Source organism: Oncorhynchus nerka, linkage group LG26 (genome assembly GCF_034236695.1).
Source record: "Oncorhynchus nerka isolate Pitt River linkage group LG26, Oner_Uvic_2.0, whole genome shotgun sequence".
Classification (NCBI taxonomy): Eukaryota; Metazoa; Chordata; class Actinopteri; order Salmoniformes; family Salmonidae; genus Oncorhynchus; species Oncorhynchus nerka.
The window spans coordinates 51,235,092-51,254,212 of record NC_088421.1 but is presented as its reverse complement, the minus strand read 5'-3'; the positions used below and the strand labels follow the sequence as shown (position 1 = coordinate 51,254,212).

Below are 19,121 nucleotides of genomic sequence, written 5' to 3'. Positions count from 1 at the left end.
TGCTACATTGGTGTCTGAGACATGCTTTTGTGTGAGCCAGGTAACAAATCCAGCACAGGCTGCCTGTAGGGTGTTGACCTCCCTGCCCGCTGTTTTCAACTATATTAACAACACAGGCTGCCCGACTTTCGTTGAACAAAGAGACACAATAACATGAGTTTTGAAAAACGCGCGTTCAGGTCCAGCCAATCGTCGGACAAAAAGTTCAAAAAGTTATATTACAGGTCGTAGAAACTTGTCAAACTAAGTATAGAATCAATATTCATTATGTTTTTATCATAAATCTTCAATAACGTTCCAACCGGAGAATTCCATTGTCTGTAGAAAAGCAATGGATTGAGAACTACCACGCACATGAAAGGCGTGTGACTAAGAACGAGGCTGCTGCCAGAACCCGTCAAACAGCTCTCATTCGCTCCCCCTTCACAGTAGAAGCCTGAAACAACGTTCTAAAGACGGTTGACATCTAGTGGAAGTGCAAAATAACCCAGTGAGTATTCGATAGGGTCTGAGTTCAAAAACTACAAACCTCAGATTTCCCACTTCCTGTTTGGATTTTTTCTCAGGTTTTTGCCTGCCATATGAGTTATACTCACAGACATCATTCAAACAGTTTTAGAAACTTCAGAGTGTTTTCTATCCAATATGAATCATAATATGCATATTTAGCATCTGGGACTGAGTAGGAGGCAGTTTACTCTGGGCACGCTATTCATCCAAAGGTGAAAATTCTGCCCCCTATCCCAAATTAAGAGACAGAATACAGGCAGTGGAGTTTGCACAAAGTCTACGTACAACAATATATTGAACTAGGTAGACTTAGCATAGAGCTAAAGGCTGTAACCACGTGGAAGAAACTGTTCAGATTGGGGCCTATAACATCCAATCACTGAGGTTTACAGCAGCTGACAGTTACAACTTCATTGCTAATAACTCAAACTTCCTTTTTCAGATAAAGACATAATCTCTGTACAGATGTAGGATCTGAATTTGATCACCCTGTTGCAGGAAAATTAAAACTTGTAGTGTATTTGATGTTTTAAAAGCCTTCTGAAGTTTGTAATTTACACTTTAAAATGTTAATTATAATCCACATAATTTTTCTGCTGTAGTAAACTGTCTCAAATTAAGATCCTACATCTGTAGCAAAACACCTGTCTTTCATGTATTCTCCTTTGACCGATTGACATCTTTTATTTACTGTTGTTTAGGCTGGTTGAAGGAGTTGCCTATGAAAGCTACTTCATCTGCAAGAAAACAGGCGTCTGCACCAGTGACTGTAAGTTATGTGATTTCCTCATATGAAATAAAAAGTATGTTTGTAGCCTACGCACTTATAAAATGGCTGTTGAAACTGGCACATATTTCTCAGTACATTAGAAGTCAGATAAATGTGTTGAGACGTAGGAAAGATGGGCAAACTCTCGTTGGTCTTGGCTTTCTACAAACTATTATAAGGTTAGTCGATGTCAGACATTAAATAGTCAGAGTAGGTTTGAGCTACGATCACTTATCATGCTGACAAACCTGATGGTCTCTGTGAACTGACCTGAACAGGTTTAGACTGGTCATCTATGATATGTAGGTTATATACAGTACATTCTCTGTCCTGCTACTGGTAGGACTATAACATTATGTGAACTGACCTGAACAGGTTTAGACTGGTCATCTATGATATGTAGGTTATATACAGTACATTCTCTGTCCTGCTACTGGTAGGACTATAACATTATGTGAACTGATCTGAACAGGTTTAGGCTGGTCATCTATGATATGTAGGTTATAGCCGAGGTATAGACCTTGATCTGCATATCACTAACAACCAACTACTATACATTATAACCTAGTCTACTTTACATAATATAACATCTACATATCACTAACAACCCACTACTATACATTATAACCTAGTCTACTTTACATAATATAACATCTACATATCACTAACAAACCACTGCTATACATTATAACCTAGTCTACTTTACATAATATAACATCTACATACCACTAACAACCCACTACTATACATTATAACCTAGTCTACTTTACATAATATAACATCTACATACCACTGACAACCCACTACTATACATTATAACCTAGTCTACTTTACATAATATAACATATCACTAACAACCCACTACTATACATTATAACCTAGTCTACTTTACATAATATAACAATCATTGGATCAATGATTTCCCCCTCAGATCAATCACTCCAGTTTTATCCCTTCTGTCTACATTCTCAGATACTTTTAGAAAATAACAGATTGAAAGACAATAAATAGCCTACTTTTTTTTCATGAATAAAAATAAGTGTGAGACATGGCCTTGTGTTGCTGTACTGTCTATAACTACCTTAACAAACAGTGACTTATTATTATTATTATTGTTGCTGTACTGTCTATAACTACCTTAACAAACAGTGACTTATTATTATTATTATTATTATTATTATTATTGTTGCTGTACTGTCTATAACTACCTTAACAAACAGTGACTTATTATTATTATTATTATTATTATTATTGTTGCTGTACTGTCTATAACTACCTTAACAAACAGTGACTTATTATTATTATTGTTATTATTATTATTATTATTGTTGTTGCTGTACTGTCTATAACTACCTTAACAAACAGTGACTTATTATTATTATTATTATTATTATTATTATTGTTGCTGTACTGTCTATAACTACCTTAACAAACAGTGACTTATTATTATTATTATTGACAGTTACTATGGAGATGAAATGTCACAACTACATATTAATGTGATGCATTACATCTTATGACTGTTTCTATGTCTGTTTGTAAATGTTTTATAAGAGATAGTTAATAAATGAGAACAATTGACATTCAAAAATTACTGTTAACCACAACCAACATGTTGGATCTCTGTTTAGGGGCCAGTGCTCTAAAATGAGTCTCTCTGGGGAGAGAGAGGAGGGGGGCCCTGCCTCTGAAATGCATCTCTCTGGGAAGAGAGAGGAGGGGAGTCCTGCCTCTAAAATGAGTCTCTCTGTGGAGAGAGAGGAGGGGGGCCCTGCCTCTAAAATGAGACACTCTGAGGAGAGAGAGGAGGGGGGCCCTGCCTCTAAAATGAGTCTCCCTGAGGAGAGAGAGGAGGGGGGCCCTGCCTCTAAAATGAGTCTCTCTGGGGAACATGACATCAAACCTAAGAGGTGAGATTACTATTGTGTTTAAAAACTATTGAGTGTTTATTTCCTAAATGCTATTTACACAGTTTTTCACCTTTTAAAAAAAATCAGAAATAGTTGTTCTTGGCTACCTTCAATTACTGTCCTCGGATTTGTTATTAGTATATTTTAGATGTGTATGAAAATTAGTTTCTTAGCAAAACGCTATATATCCATTGTTTAGCTGAAATGGAATGTTTGTATCCTGTATATTTGACTGTGATATGTGGTTGTCTCACCTTGATATCTTAATATGAAAGCACTTACTGTAAATCACTCTGGATAAGAGCATCTGCTAAATCAGGGTTCTCAATCCGGGGTCTGTGGAGGTACTGCAGGGGTTCTCAATCCGGGGTCTGTGGAGGTACTGCAGGGGTTCTCAATCCGGGGTCTGTGGAGGTACTGCAGGGGTTCTCAATCCGGGGTCTGTGGAGGTACTGCAGGGGTTCTCAATCCGGGGTCTGGGGAGGTAATGCAGGGGTTCTCAATCCGGGGTCTGTGGAGGTACTGCAGGGGTTCTCAATCCGGGGTCTGTGGAGGTACTGCAGGGGTTCTCAATCCGGGGTCTGTGGAGGTACTGCAGGGGTTCTCAATTCGGGGTCTGTGGAGGTACTGCAGGGTTCTCAATCCGGGGTCTGTGGAGGTACTGCAGGGGTTCTCAATCCGGGGTCTGTGGAGGTACTGCAGGGGTTCTCAATCCGGGGTCTGTGGAGGTACTGCAGGGTTCTCAATCCGGGGTCTGTGGAGGTACTGCAGGGTTCTCAATCCGGGGTCTGTGGAGGTACTGCAGGGGTTCTCAATCCGGGGTCTGGGGGAGGTACTGCAGGGGTTCTCAATCCGGGGTCTGTGGAGGTACTGCAGGGTTCTCAATCCGGGGTCTGGGAGGTACTGCAGGGGTTCTCAATCCGGGGTCTGTGGAGGTACTGCAGGGTTCTCAATCCGGGGTCTGCGGAGGTACTGCAGGGGTTCTCAATCCGGGGTCTGTGGAGGTACTGGAGGGTTCTCAATCCGGGGTCTGTGGAGGTACTGCAGGGGTTCTCAATCCGGGGTCTGGGGAGGTACTGCAGGGGTTCCGCGGCACCCTGACTGTACTCGTTGCAATGTCAGACATTTGATAGGATTTTTACATGACACAACCACTTTGCCTTCTCTTAATTATTGACTAATATAATGGAATGCATATTTTAACCAATTGTGATGGTTGTTACCAGCAGAATATTGACAATATAACTGTTACATCAACACTCTTCACACCCGTTTAACATCTCTAAATAGCTTTGCCATAGAAGGTATCAAGTCCCTTGCCAATAATGTTGCCTACAACGTTGCATACAATGTTCATTTTCATTGAACACATATTACACCCTAGACGCCTTCAATTGCCCAATTTATATCCATCCCCAATTTAGGAGTATTTTTTAACAATATGATGTTGCGCTCCAAAGAGAGAACTTGATATAACATGATGTAGATAATTAAATCATCAAAAGAAAAACGTGTTTAGAAAACAAGGTTCCTTATAGAGCCAAAAAGGCTTCTATCACTTCCTTAAAATATGAAATCAATAAAAGTTATATATATTTTTGGGTTCAGTGAAGAAGAACCTCTAGAGTTCTGATCAACAAAAGGTTCATGTTTTGAGGATGTGAACCCAGCAGCCCTCCAGTGGTCAGATCAATTCCACCTGTTTTTTCCAGCGCCCGGCCCGGGATTCGAACCAGCCACCTTTCGGTCCCAGCTCCAACTCCAACATGAGTTAATCTGCCAAAATGAAGACAAAATGCTATGCAGACATACATGGTATCACTTGTTATACATCATTATTATACATAAATCATTGCCAAAAGCACAAGACATACTGTTGCATGTAGGTCAATATTATTTATGGATTGATCACATAGAAATATAAAAACATTATTTTTAACTACTACAAAGCAATTACATGTGGTGCAGGAACCACTGACTCACTGCATTATTCTATAGTATTATCAAGACACCTGCTGTTAACTCTTAACTACTTAGGACAGCTCACCAGGTGTCCAAAACATCTGCTGACTAGGTGGGTAGGTAATTTAGGTAATGGGTAGGTAGCTAGGTAATTTATACCCATATGTGTAAAATGTCTTTATTCTCAGCACTTATACGACCAATTTTCTACTCTGCGACACTTTGGCGATATGGACCCAGATCTCAACATAATGTTATGAAAAGACATAGAATGTTTGTTTTACATAATAATAAAAAATGAATATTACTAATGTAACCCACTGTAAAGACTGGGTTTAGTTGATTGTGTTGCACTGCTCATGTCCGCGTTCTATCCCGTACAGAACTGTCCACGTCCACGTTCGGTGTGGCGCCAAGTAGATTGTCCGGTTACGCGCAGAGTGGACTGAGGTGATCTTGGGGAATAACGACGCAGTTTGTTACAGTGTTGAGACACCGAAGTTTATTGTTCAATTTGCATTTTTCTTTACGGTCAGGGACAGTATGAGTGTAGCCAGATCCTTTTCAATTACATTTACATTTAACATTTAAGTCATTTAGCAGACGCTCTTATCCAGAGCGACTTACAAATTGGTGCATTCACCTTATGACCTCCAGTGGAACAGTAGTGCATCTAAATCTTTTCAGGGGAGGGGGGTGAGAGGGATTACTTTATCCTATCCTAGGTATTCCTTAAAGAGGTGGGGTTTCAGGTGTCTCCGGAAGGTGGTGATTGACTCCGCTGTCCTGGCGTCGTGAGGGAGTTTGTTCCACCATTGGGGGCCAGAGCAGCGAACAGTTTTGACTGGGCTGAGCGGGAACTGTACTTCCTCAGTGGTAGGGAGGCGAGCAGGCCAGAGGTGGATGAACGCAGTGCCCTTGTTTGGGTGTAGGGCCTGATCAGAGCCTGGAGGTACTGAGGTGCCGTTCCCCTCACAGCTCCGTAGGCAAGCACCATGGTCTTGTAGCGGATGCGAGCTTCAACTGGAAGCCAGTGGAGGGAGCGGAGGAGCGGGGTGACGTGAGAGAACTTGGGAAGGTTGAACACCAGACGGGCTGCGGCGTTCTGGATGAGTTGTAGGGGTTTAATGGCACAGGCAGGGAGCCCAGCCAACAGCGAGTTGCAGTAATCCAGACGGGAGATGACAAGTGCCTGGATTAGGACCTGCGCCGCTTCCTGTGTGAGGCAGGGTCGTACTCTGCGGATGTTGTAGAGCATGAACCTACAGGAACGGGCCACCGCCTTGATGTTAGTTGAGAACGACAGGGTGTTGTCCAGGATCACGCCAAGGTTCTTAGCGCTCTGGGAGGAGGACACAATGGAGTTGTCAACCGTGATGGCGAGATCATGGAACGGGCAGTCCTTCCCCGGGAGGAAGAGCAGTTCCGTCTTGCCGAGGTTCAGCTTGAGGTGGTGATCCGTCATCCACACGGATATGTCTGCCAGACATGCAGAGATTCGATTCGCCACCTGGTCATCAGAAGGGGGAAAATCAATCTCTATCCTTGTTTCATTTTGTGGGTCACCGGATTCATCATCGAGACGAGGGACAGAAACGACCTGCTAACTAGTCGGTACAGCTCGGTAAGCTAGCTAGCTACTCTACCAGCAGCATCCTAGTTATCCTAGCTAGTCGGTACAGCTCGGTAATCTAGCTAGCTACTCTACCAGCAGCATCCTAGTTATCCTAGCTAGTCGGTACAGCTCGGTAAGCTAGCTAGCTACTCTACCAGCAGCATCCTAGTTATCCTAGCTAGTCGGTACAGCTCGGTAAGCTAGCTAGCTACTCTACCAGCAGCATCCTAGTTATCCTAGCTAGTCGGTACAGCTCGGTAAGCTAGCTAGTTACTCTACCAGCAGCATCCTAGTTATCCTAGCCAGTCGGTACAGCTCGGTAAGCTAGCTAGCTACTCTACCAGCAGCATCCTAGTTATCCTAGCTAGTCGGTACAGCTCGGTAAGCTAGCTAGCTACTCTACCAGCAGCATCCTAGTTACCATAGCTACCACTACGTCATCACCGACTGTCTGCATTTCTTGTGGACCGATGGAGCTCCCCGGTTGTTTCTTCCACCTGTTAAATCCCGGTGAGGCTTCTCCCTCTCTCGTTGACGGATGCTGGCTACCTCTGTCCGGTTCTCCTCTCTTCACTAGATGGACGGTAACTTTAGTGTTTAAACCCTCTGTGTCCAAGGACCGAACTTTTGAATATTATTTTCAGGGCGCCTCAATAGCAGGTATTGAACCCCGGGTAAATAATCACTAGTCAGAACCTCAACCTCAGTATACATTCATTATAAAAATCATCTTAATATCTGATATTGTGAGTAAACAACCTCGAGAGTGCGTCTTCCAGCCCTCCAATAAATTACATCATTCAACCCTCCCGGTTAGTAAATTTACGTCAACATGCCCCCGGAGAAGGCAGAGTAATGAGACCAGCCTTTTAGCGGGGCTGACAGACTGACTACAACGCTCGCGTCGATAAATGAATTTCGTCATTAACGTCTGGAGACACACTGCTCGTGCCATTAACTAAGGTCTGGAAGTCAGTTCTATTTGTGACGCAGTTCGCGCTGCATCTCCTCATTGGTTTATAGAAGCAGGCTCATTTAGCAAAAAAACATAACTTAACATAAACATAACTTCTTTAAACAATAAAAGTTAATTTATGAACATTTCTGAAAATGGATACATAGCGTTTTGGAATGAAACTCTTCTTATGGTTCTCCATCTGAGCTCAGAGTAGATGAGAGATGTAATGTTTGTCTCTGTTGTGTTGAAGTCCAATCAAGCAGGAGAGACCAGCCTCCCCTGTTCCCAGCTGTGTGTCCATGAAGAGTGACCAGTCTATGGTTCAACCTATACAGTTTAGAGAGGGAGACTTTTCTACTGAACAAAGGTAAGAAGAACTCATGGGTCCTGGTCAGTGAGTTAAACAACACTGTCTCTAGTCATTTCTCCTCTCACATTTTCCCATTTATTGTTGTTGTTTTCATAATCCATAGGCTAATCCTTTTATCCATTTCCATAGTCCTAAAACAATATTATACAAACACAACATTCCCTCTCTGTCTGTCTGTCTGCCTGCCTGCCTGCCTGCTTGCCTGCCTGCCTGCCTGCCTGCCTGCCTGTTTGTCTGTCTCTGTGTGTGTGTGTGTGTGTGTGTGTGTGTGTGTGTGTGTGTGTGTGTGTGTGTGTGTGTGTGTGATTGTGTGTGTGTGTGTACTCCCTGGATGAGGAGATGTAATCTCATGTGTTGTCCACAGAAACCAACAGGAGAGATCAGAGTCAGAGATTCTCAGTGTTCAGTCTTCCCAGAGTCATCAAACAGACCTGGCCTCCATATTCAGTGTATGTGGTCCTGTTATGTACATTTGTTTTTGTTTACCTCAAGAAAAGTTGATCTGTCAATCATTCATTAACGTGTTAATGACAAAGCATTTAGTCTCTTGCTTAATTTATTTACTTGATTATATCAGTTGCTTGAGGAGAAAATTATGACATTTGTGAAGAACGAGCTGAAGATGTTCAAGAAGATTCTTAGTCCAGAACTCCCACAAGGCTTTGAGAGTCAGAAGCAGGATAAGGAAGTGGAGGATGCTGAAGATGAGAAGCAGGAGAGCAGTGCCAGAGAGGGGGCTCTGAAGATCACACTGCACATCCTGAGGAAAATGAACCAGAAGGAGCTTGCTGACACACTGGAGAAATGTAAGATCTGTCTGCCTCATGTTGAATGCTGTTTTATAACATTTAAAAGCTGTAGCTAAAGTACAGCTAAAGTAGCTGTGTAACTCAATGATATTGTAGCAGCCTTAACACAACACCTAGTGACCTCATCAAGTAGCAGCAGGGATGTGTTGTGGTGATTCATTTAGAGAGAGAACATTAATAATACCATCAATAATACCAATAATAATATAATCAGTCACACCAGTCTGTAATGCATTATGAAAACATTTACACATTTATACAGTCAGTTAATAGAATAAATTATTATAATTTAAGACTTTATAACAGTCCTTCAATACTGTAGGCATTAAAACAGACGTAATATTAATATCCTCTGTGTTATTTCTAGATTCAGATGAGCTTGCTGTGATTTGCCAACGTGAACTCAAATCTAATCTAAAGAAGAAGTTTCAATGTGTATTTGAGGGGATCGCTAAACAAGGAAACCCAACACTTCTCAACAAGATCTACACAGAGCTCTACATCACAGAGGGTGGAACAGGAGAGGTCAATAATGAACATGAGCTGAGACAGATTGAGACAACGACCAGGAAACAAGCAAGACCAGAGACTGCAATCAAATGTAACGACATCTTCAAACCCTTAACTGGACAAGACAAACCTATCAGAACTGTGCTGACAAAGGGAGTCGCTGGCATTGGAAAAACAGTCTCTGTGCAGAAGTTCATTCTGGACTGGGCTGAAGGAAAAGCAAATCAGGATGTCCAATTTGTATTTTCATTCCCTTTTCGGGAGCTGAATTTGATGAAAGAGGACAAACACACTTTCATTGAACTTCTTAATCACTTCTCAATGGAAACCAAACAATCAGGAATCTCCATCTACAACAAGTACAAAGTTCTGTTCATCTTTGATGGTCTGGATGAGTGCCGACTGCCCCTAGACTTCCAGAAGAACAAGATCTGTTGGGACGTCACAGAGTCAACCTCAGTGGATGTTCTGCTGACAAATCTCATCAAGGGAAATCTGCTTCCGTCTGCTCTCCTCTGGATAACTACTCGACCTGCAGCAGCCAATAAGATCCCTTCAGGGTGTGTTGACCAGGTGACAGAGGTACGAGGGTTCAATGACCCACAGAAGGAGGAGTACTTCAGGAAGAGATTCAGTGATGAGGACCTGGCCAGCAGAATTATCTCACACATAAAGACATCCAGGAGCCTCCACATCATGTGCCACATTCCAGTCTTCTGTTGGATATCTGCAACAGTTCTTGAGCACATGCTGAAACATAAGAGAGAAGAGATGCCCAAGACTCTGACTGAGATGTACACACACCTTGTGGTGTTTCATACCAAACAGAAGAATGAAAAGTATTTTGGGAAAGAAGACACAGGTTCACACTGGAATAAAGAGAGCATTCTGTCACTGGGAAAACTGGCTTTTCAACAGCTTGTGAATGGCAATCTGATTTTCTATGAAGAAGACCTGAAAGAGGCTGGCATTGATGTCAATGAAGCCTCAGTGTACTCAGGATTGTGCACACAGCTCTTTAAAGAGGAACGTGGGCTGTACCAGGACAAGGTGTACTGCTTTGTTCATCTGAGCATTCAGGAGTTTCTGGCTGCTGTATATGTGTTCCTCTCATTCATCAACAACAATCAGAATCTAATGGACAAACTGCAATCAACGTCCAGGAACTTTTCTGTGAGGATCAAACAAAGGCGTAAAGTTACTTTCTACAAGAGTGCTGTGGATAAAGCCTTACAAAGTGAGACGGGAAACCTGGACCTTTTCCTCCGCTTCCTTCTGGGCCTCTCACTGGAGTCCAATCAGAAGCACTTACGAGGTCTACTGACAAAGACAAGAAGCAGCTCACAGAGCCATGAAGAAACAGTCGAGTACATCAAGGAGAAGATCAGGAAGAATCTCTCTCCAGAGAGGAGCATCAATCTGTTCCACTGTCTGAATGAACTGAATGACCATTCTCTAGTGGAGGAGATCGAAAGATACCTGAGATCAGGAAGTCTCTCAGAACCCAACCTGTCACCTGCACAGTGGTCAGCTCTGGTCTTTGTGTTGCTGACTTCAGAAAAGGAGCTGGATGTGTTTGACCTGAAGAAATACTCCAGATCAGAGGAAGGTCTTCTGAGGCTGCTGCCAGTGGTCAAAGCCTCCAGAGCTGCTCTGTGAGTAAATAAAATTACATTTAAGAACTAATCATCAGGAAGAAATATTCAGTTTAGAGAAAAAATATATAAAAAATATACAATATAATATGTATTATGTATTATAATATGTATATAATATTATATTGTAAAACATATTAAATAAATTCATTGATTTTCACATTAGTATAACAATATGACCACACAATTCTAGGAAACGGAAGATGAATCTATATGTTGTTTGGGAGAATAAACCAAATGCATCTACCATTGTCCTTCTACACTACTGGTGTTAAATTAACAGTGTGTTTGTGAAGTCATGATGATCTCTTTGTCAGGCTGTCAGGCTGTCTGGTCACAGAGGAAGGCTGTGCTTCTCTGGTCTCAGCTCTGAGGTCAAACCCCTCACACCTGAGAGAGTTGGATCTGAGTAACAACGACCTGAAGGATTCAGGAGTGAAGCTGCTCTCTGCTGGACTGGGGAATCCCCACTGTAAACTGGAGACTCTGAGGTCAGTATTATCAGATATGAAAGCACTTTTATGTATGTAGTTCTCCCATTTGAAAAGTCGTAATTATTCGGTTATATTCACTTATAGTGTATTAAAGTAGTCATACGTTTAGTATTTGGTCCCATATTCCATGCCTGCAGTGATTACATCAAGCTTGTGATTCTACTAACTTGTTGAATGTATTTCCAGTTTGTCTTGGTTGTGTTTTAGATGTTTTCCTAATAGAAACTGAAAGGTGAATAATGTCCTGTCATTTTGGAGTCACTTCACTTGTATTGTCAGTAAGAATAGAAGATGTTTCTGAACACTTCTACATTCATGTGGATGATGATGATGAATAAGTTACAGAGGCACAAAGATCCCCTCTGTTATTGGTAATGGTGAGAGGTTAGCATGTTTTGTTGTAGCCTCTGTTATTGGTAATGGTGAGAGGTTAGTATGTTTTGTTGTAGCCTCTGTTATTGGTAATGGTGAGAGGTTAGTATGTTTTGTTGTAGTCTCTGTTATTGGTAATGGTGAGAGGTTAGCATGTTTTGTTGTAGTCTCTGTTATTGGTAATGGTGAGAGGTTAGCATGTTTTGTTGTAGTCTCTGTTATTGGTAATGGTGAGAGGTTAGTATGTTTTGTTGTAGTCTCTGTTATTGGTAATGGTGAGAGGGTAGTTATTATATTATTATTATTATTATTATTAATCATTATTATTAATGATTCATTTATTCTTTTTCATTTAGAATTTACTCCATTTTAATAAAATAAAAAAAACTGTAAATGAGTTTGAGTCACAGGTTTTCAAAGGAATATCAGACCAAATACTTATGACTTCTTCAAAGAGAGAGAAAAATAAAGGGCTTTTATTTCTAAATGTGAAACAGACATGTATTGAAATATCCTCAAATTAAAGGTGACATTATATACTGTCACCTCATATGAAACATTTGATCTGAAATCCAAAATGTTGGAGAATAGAGACACATTTAAAATGTTAGCTTCACTGTCTAAATAGATATGGTGTGGACTGTATACTCAATACAATCTAAAGTTGATACCTCACTGTCTAAATAGATATGGTGTGGATTGTATACTCAATACAATCTAAATCTGATTCCTCACTGTCTAAATAGATATGATGTGGACTGTATACTCAATACAATCTAAATCTGATTCCTCACTGTCTAAATAGATATGGTGTGGACTGTTTACTCAATACAATCTAAATCTGATTCCTCACTGTCTAAATAGATATGATGTGGACTGTATACTCAATACAATCTAAATCTGATTCCTCACTGTCTAAATAGATATGGTGTGGACTGTATTCAGTTTTAAATGTGGTGCTTTGCTAAATCTGATACCTCACTGTCTGTCTTCTGACTGATACTGCTTTTTAAACTGGTCTGGTCAGTCTACTATAATATTTGTACTATACATGTATCTATCTGCAGGCAATACTTTGATCATGTGTCATTTTTTATGATGATACACTATTTTACGAATAGATATGGAAGGTTTCAGGACACTGATGTATCTGAATATGTTGAAAAAATATACTGCCACTATTTTCACCACCAAAGAATATCAGTGTGATTTTAATATGATTTGACTCTTTGCAGGCTGTCAGGCTGTCTAGTCACAGAGGAAGGCTGTGCTTCTCTGATCTCAGCTCTGAGGTCAAACCCCTCACACCTGAGAGAGCTGGACCTGAGCTACAATCACCCAGGAGACTCAGGAGTCAGACTGCTCTCTGCTGGACTGGAGGATCCACACTGCAGACTGGAGAAACTCAAGTATGTGGAGGGTTTATGTCAATGTTCATATCAGACATGTTTGACTTATCAGGCTAGTAAGACAAACATTCTGACCACCACTTGGATAAAGTTATGTGCTGTGTGTGTGTGTGTGTGTGTGTGTGTGTGTGTGTGTGTGTGTGTCCAGTGTGTGTGTGTGTCCAGTGTGTGTGCCTGTGGGTCCAATGCTCAATGACACACACACACTGGACACACACACACTGGACACACACACACTGGACACTCACAAACTGGACACACACACACTGGACACTCACACACTGGACACTCACATACTGGACACTCACATATTGGACACTCACACACTGGACACACACACAAACTGAACACTGAACTCACACACACACACACACACACACACACACATTGGACACTCACACACTGGAAAAACACACACTGGATACACACACACTGGACAAACACACACTGGACACACACAGGACACACACACACACAAACATACAAGCATTGGACACACACTGGACTCACACACAAACACACACACACACACACACAGTACACACACACACAGTACACACACAGTACACACACACACACACACACAGTATACACACACAGAGTACACACACACACACAAACAAGCACTGGACACTCACACACACACTGGACACACACACACTGGACACACACACACAGGACACACACACACTGGACACACACACAAACACACTGGAAACACTCACACTGGACACACACACACAGGACTTACACACAAGCTGGACTCACACACACACACACAGTACACACACACAAACACATATACAAGCACTGGACACACACACACTTTACACACACGCACAGACGCACACTGGACACACACACTGGAGACACACACACACACACAGTACACACACACTGGACAAACACACTGGAGACACACACAGACAGTACACACACACACACTTTACACACACGCACAGACGCACACTGGACACACGCTGGAGACACACACACAGACAGTACACACACAGTACACACACACAGTACACACACACAGTACACACACACACACACACACACACACACACACACTGGACACACACACAGGACACACACACACAGGACTTACACACACACTGGACTCACACACACACACACACATATACAAGCACTGGACACACACACTGGAGACACACACACTGGACACACACTGGACACACACACACATATACAAGCACTGGACACACACACACACTTTACACACACGCACACTGGACACACACACTGGAGACACACACACATACAGTACACACACACACACACACAGTACACACACACACACACACACAGTACACATACACACACACAGTACACACACACACAAACAAGCACTGGACACACACACACACACTGGACACACACACTGGACACAAACACACTGGACACAAACACACTGGACACACACACACACACTGAACACTGAACTCTCACACACACACACTGGACAAACACACACTGGACACACACTGGACACACACACACACACACACTGGACACACACACACACACAGGACACAAACACACACACAGACACATATACAAGCACTGGACACACATACACTTTACACACACGCACAGACGCACACACACACACACACACACATATACAAGCACTGGACACACACACACTGGACACACACACACTGTATACACACTCACACACACAGTACACACACACAGTACACACACACACACACACAGTACACACACACACACAAACAAGCACTGGACACACAAACACTGGACAAACACACACTGGACAAACACACACTGGACACACACTGGACACACACACTGGACACACACACACTCACAGACACACTCACACACACACAGGACTTACACACACAGTACACACAAACACACACACACACACACACAGTACACACACACACACAGTACACACACACACACAGTATACACACACACACAGTACACACACACAGTACACACACACACACAGTACACACACACACAAACAAGCACTGGACACACACACACACACACACACACACACACACACTGGACACACACACACTGGATACACACACACACAGGACTTACACAGACACAGGACACACACACACATATATACAAGCACTGGATACACAAACACTTTACACACACGCACACACACACAGTATACACACACACAGTACACACACAGTACACACACACTGTACACACACACACTCAAACAAGCACTGGACACACACACACACACTGGACACACACACACTGGACACACACACACAGTGCACACACACACACAGTATACACACACAGTACACAAACACACACACACACACACACACAGTACACACACACACACAAACAAGCACTGGACACACACACACACTGGACACACACACACTGGACACACACACACACACACACACACACACACACACGCACACACACAGTATACACACACACAGTACACACACACAGTACACACACACTGTACACACACTGTACACACACACACAAACAAGCACTGGACACACTCACACTGGACTCACACACACACACACACGCACAGACACACACTGGACACACACACTGGAGACACACGCACAGACACACACTGGACACACACACACTGGACACACACTGGACACACACACACTGGATACACACACACACAGGACTTACACAGACACACACTAGACACACACACAGGACACACACACACACACTGGACAAACACACACACACACACACACACACACACACAGGACTTACACACACGCTGGACTCACACACATACACACACACACACACAGACAAACATTCGCTTGGTGTATATACGTGTGTGTGTGTGTGTGTATCCCTCAATGACTGTCTGTTCTTCTGCATACCGCTACAGTGTGGAACATGGTGGAGAGAACAGGATGAAACCTGGACTTAGAAAATGTGAGTGTTGACTGCTGTGAAGAATATAACTAAGATAAGTCTTAATTCAAGTTAAGTCAAAGTCAAAGAGCACCATCATTACTGACTTGGTCATATTAAATATCAGCTGCAGGGACACCAAAGTTTACCAAGAGTTGCTTTGTGTGTGTGTGTGTGTGTGTGTGTGTGTGTGTGTGTGTGTGTGTGTGTGTGTGTGTGTGTGTGTGTGTGTGTGTGTGTGTGTGTAATTAATAGGAATAAGTGTGTTTTATATTACCATACAGTATAACATATGATCATTCAACAAGTCTCAAGTTACCTTAACTTCTCCTTTTGATACCTAGAAACATCTACATTAAATGAATTAGTGAAAAGTGAGTTAACATTCTAATGTGAATGATGATGATTTCTAATATTGTGTCTGGTTTCATCCATCAGATGTCTGTGATCTCACACTGGACCTAAACACAGTAAACAGACACCTCTCTCTGTCTGAGGAGAACAGAAAGGTGACATGGAGGACAGAGGAGCAGCCGTATCCTGATCACCCGGAGAGATTTGAGGACTGTAGACAGGTGCTGTGTAGAGAGGGTCTGACTGGGCGCTGTTATTGGGAGGTAGAGTGGAGTGGGATAAGGGGGCTGATATAGGAGTGACATATAAAGGAATCAACAGGAGAGGAAGGGGTGATGACTGTTGTCTTGGATACAATGACAAGTCCTGGAGTCTGTTCTGCTCAGACAGTTACAGAGCCAGGCACAATAATAAACTCACTACCATAGAGGTCCCCCCCTCCAGCCCTCACAGAGTAGGAGTGTATCTGGACTGGCCAGCCGGCACTCTGTCCTTCTATAGAGCCTCCTCTGACACACTGACCCACCTGATCACATTCACCTCCACATTCACTGAGCCCCTCTATCCAGGGTTTTGGGTTTGGGATGATGGTGAATCAGTGTTCCTCTGTCAGTGACACACTGGACACAACAACTAAAGCTCTAAAGTAACTTTTTATTGACAGATGCCTCATTTAAATGTTCTGGATGTTGATGAAAGGAAATCCCATAAAGCCTACTGGACAGGACTTTATTATAGCATCTTCTGATTGGGTGTCTCAGGTCAGGACTTTGTTATGACATCTTCTGATTGGGTGTCTCAGGTCAGGACTTTGTTATGACATCTTCTGATTGGGTGTCTCAGATCAGGACTTTGTTATGACATCTTCTGATTGGGTGTCTCAGGTCAGGACTTTGTTATGACATCTTCTGATTGGGTGTCTCAGGTCAGGACTTTGTTATGGCATCTTCTGATTGGGTGTCTCAGGTCAGGACTTTGTTATGACATCTTCTGATTGGGTGTCTCAGGTCAGGTCTGAGACATGATCAGAATGTGTCTGTCTATTTCCAGCCCTGCCATTTCTACCTGTCCTGATCTAGTGTTTGACCCCTGACCTCCTCACACCGTCTCACTGTCCATGTCTGCTTTTAGCTCCCACCTCTACTTCACTGTGTTATAATGGACCTTATGCTTGTTATGTCACCTCTGTAACCAGGTATCAAACATACTGACCTTTCTGACCCTGTCCCATGGCCCTACTTCACTGTGTTATAATGGACCTTATGCTTGTTATGTCACCTCTGTAACCAGGTATCAAACATACTGACCTTTCTGACCCTGTCCCATGGCCCTACTTCACTGTGTTATAATGGACCTTATGCTTGTTATGTCACCTCTGTAACCAGGTATCAAACATACTGACCTTTCTGACCCTGTCCCATGGCCCTACTTCACTGTGTTATAATGGACCTTATGCTTGTTATGTCACCTCTGTAACCAGGTATCAAACATACTGACCTTTCTGACCCTGTCCCATGGCCCTACTTCACTGTGTTATAATGGACCTTATGCTTGTTATGTCACCTCTGTAACCAGGTACCAAACATACTGACCTTTCTGACCCTGTCCCATGGCCCTACTTCACTGTGTTAGGACCTTATGCTTGTTATGTCACCTCTGTAACCAGGTATCAAACATACTGACCTTTCTGACCCTGTCCCATGGCTCTACTTTCTAGAACTGAACATTTAAAGTCCTCTGAGTTTTGTTTACTGTCCATTTTACTTATGTATGATGTATTTGTTGTGTATTGGGGTTGTGCAGCAGAGCATCATGGGGGTTTGTATGTGTTGAGATGATCACGTTCCAGATAAATGGTTGAACTGATTCCTGTCTCCCGTCTCATCATTATTGAATTGTTATACAGACCTGGTTATGAAACCCACAAAACATAACAACAGATTGGTGATGAGTCTGAATCTACAGGAACTATTCTGTCTGGAAGAAGTTGGTTCATCAACTGTATAAAACTGCTATTTTCTGTGGTTCAGTCAAGGCTAATGTTAACACAGTGTATTACTAGCAGAGGCAAGTGCATAGTGGAGCTAACAGAGAGAGTTAACATCATCATGGAGGGAAGTGGAGCTAACAGAGAGAGTTAACATCATCATGGAGGGAAGTGGAGCTAACAGAGAGAGTTAACATCATCATGGAGGGAAGTGGAGCTAACAGAGAGAGTTAACATCATCATGGAGGGAAGTGGAGCTAACAGAGAGAGTTAACATCATCATGGAGGGAAGTGGAGCTAACAGAGAGAGTTAACATCATCATGGAGGGAAGTGGAGCTAACAGAGAGAGTTAACATCATCATGAAGGGAAGTGGAGCTAACAGAGAGAGTTAACAACATCATCATGGAGGGAAGTGGAGCTAACAGAGAGAGTTAACATCATCATGGAGGGAAGTGGAGCTAACAGAGAGAGTTAACATCATCATGGAGGGAAGTGGAG

At 42.6% G+C, this 19,121-nt stretch overlaps 1 protein-coding gene across 1 annotated transcript; it reads left to right on the top strand.

Moving 5' to 3' along the window:
• The first annotated feature begins 1,209 nt into the window (after positions 1–1,209).
• LOC135564817 (NLR family CARD domain-containing protein 3-like) lies at positions 1,210–18,260 on the top strand. The gene is given in 11 exon segments (XM_065010887.1): positions 1,210–1,279; positions 2,911–3,189; positions 7,975–8,091; positions 8,459–8,543; positions 8,672–8,900; positions 9,277–11,068; positions 11,386–11,559; positions 13,170–13,343; positions 16,255–16,301; positions 16,719–16,912; positions 16,915–18,260. Coding segments are annotated over 10 exon segments (3,411 nt in total). The 5' UTR covers positions 1,210–1,279; positions 2,911–2,926; the 3' UTR covers positions 17,251–18,260.
• The last annotated feature ends 861 nt before the right edge of the window (positions 18,261–19,121 follow it).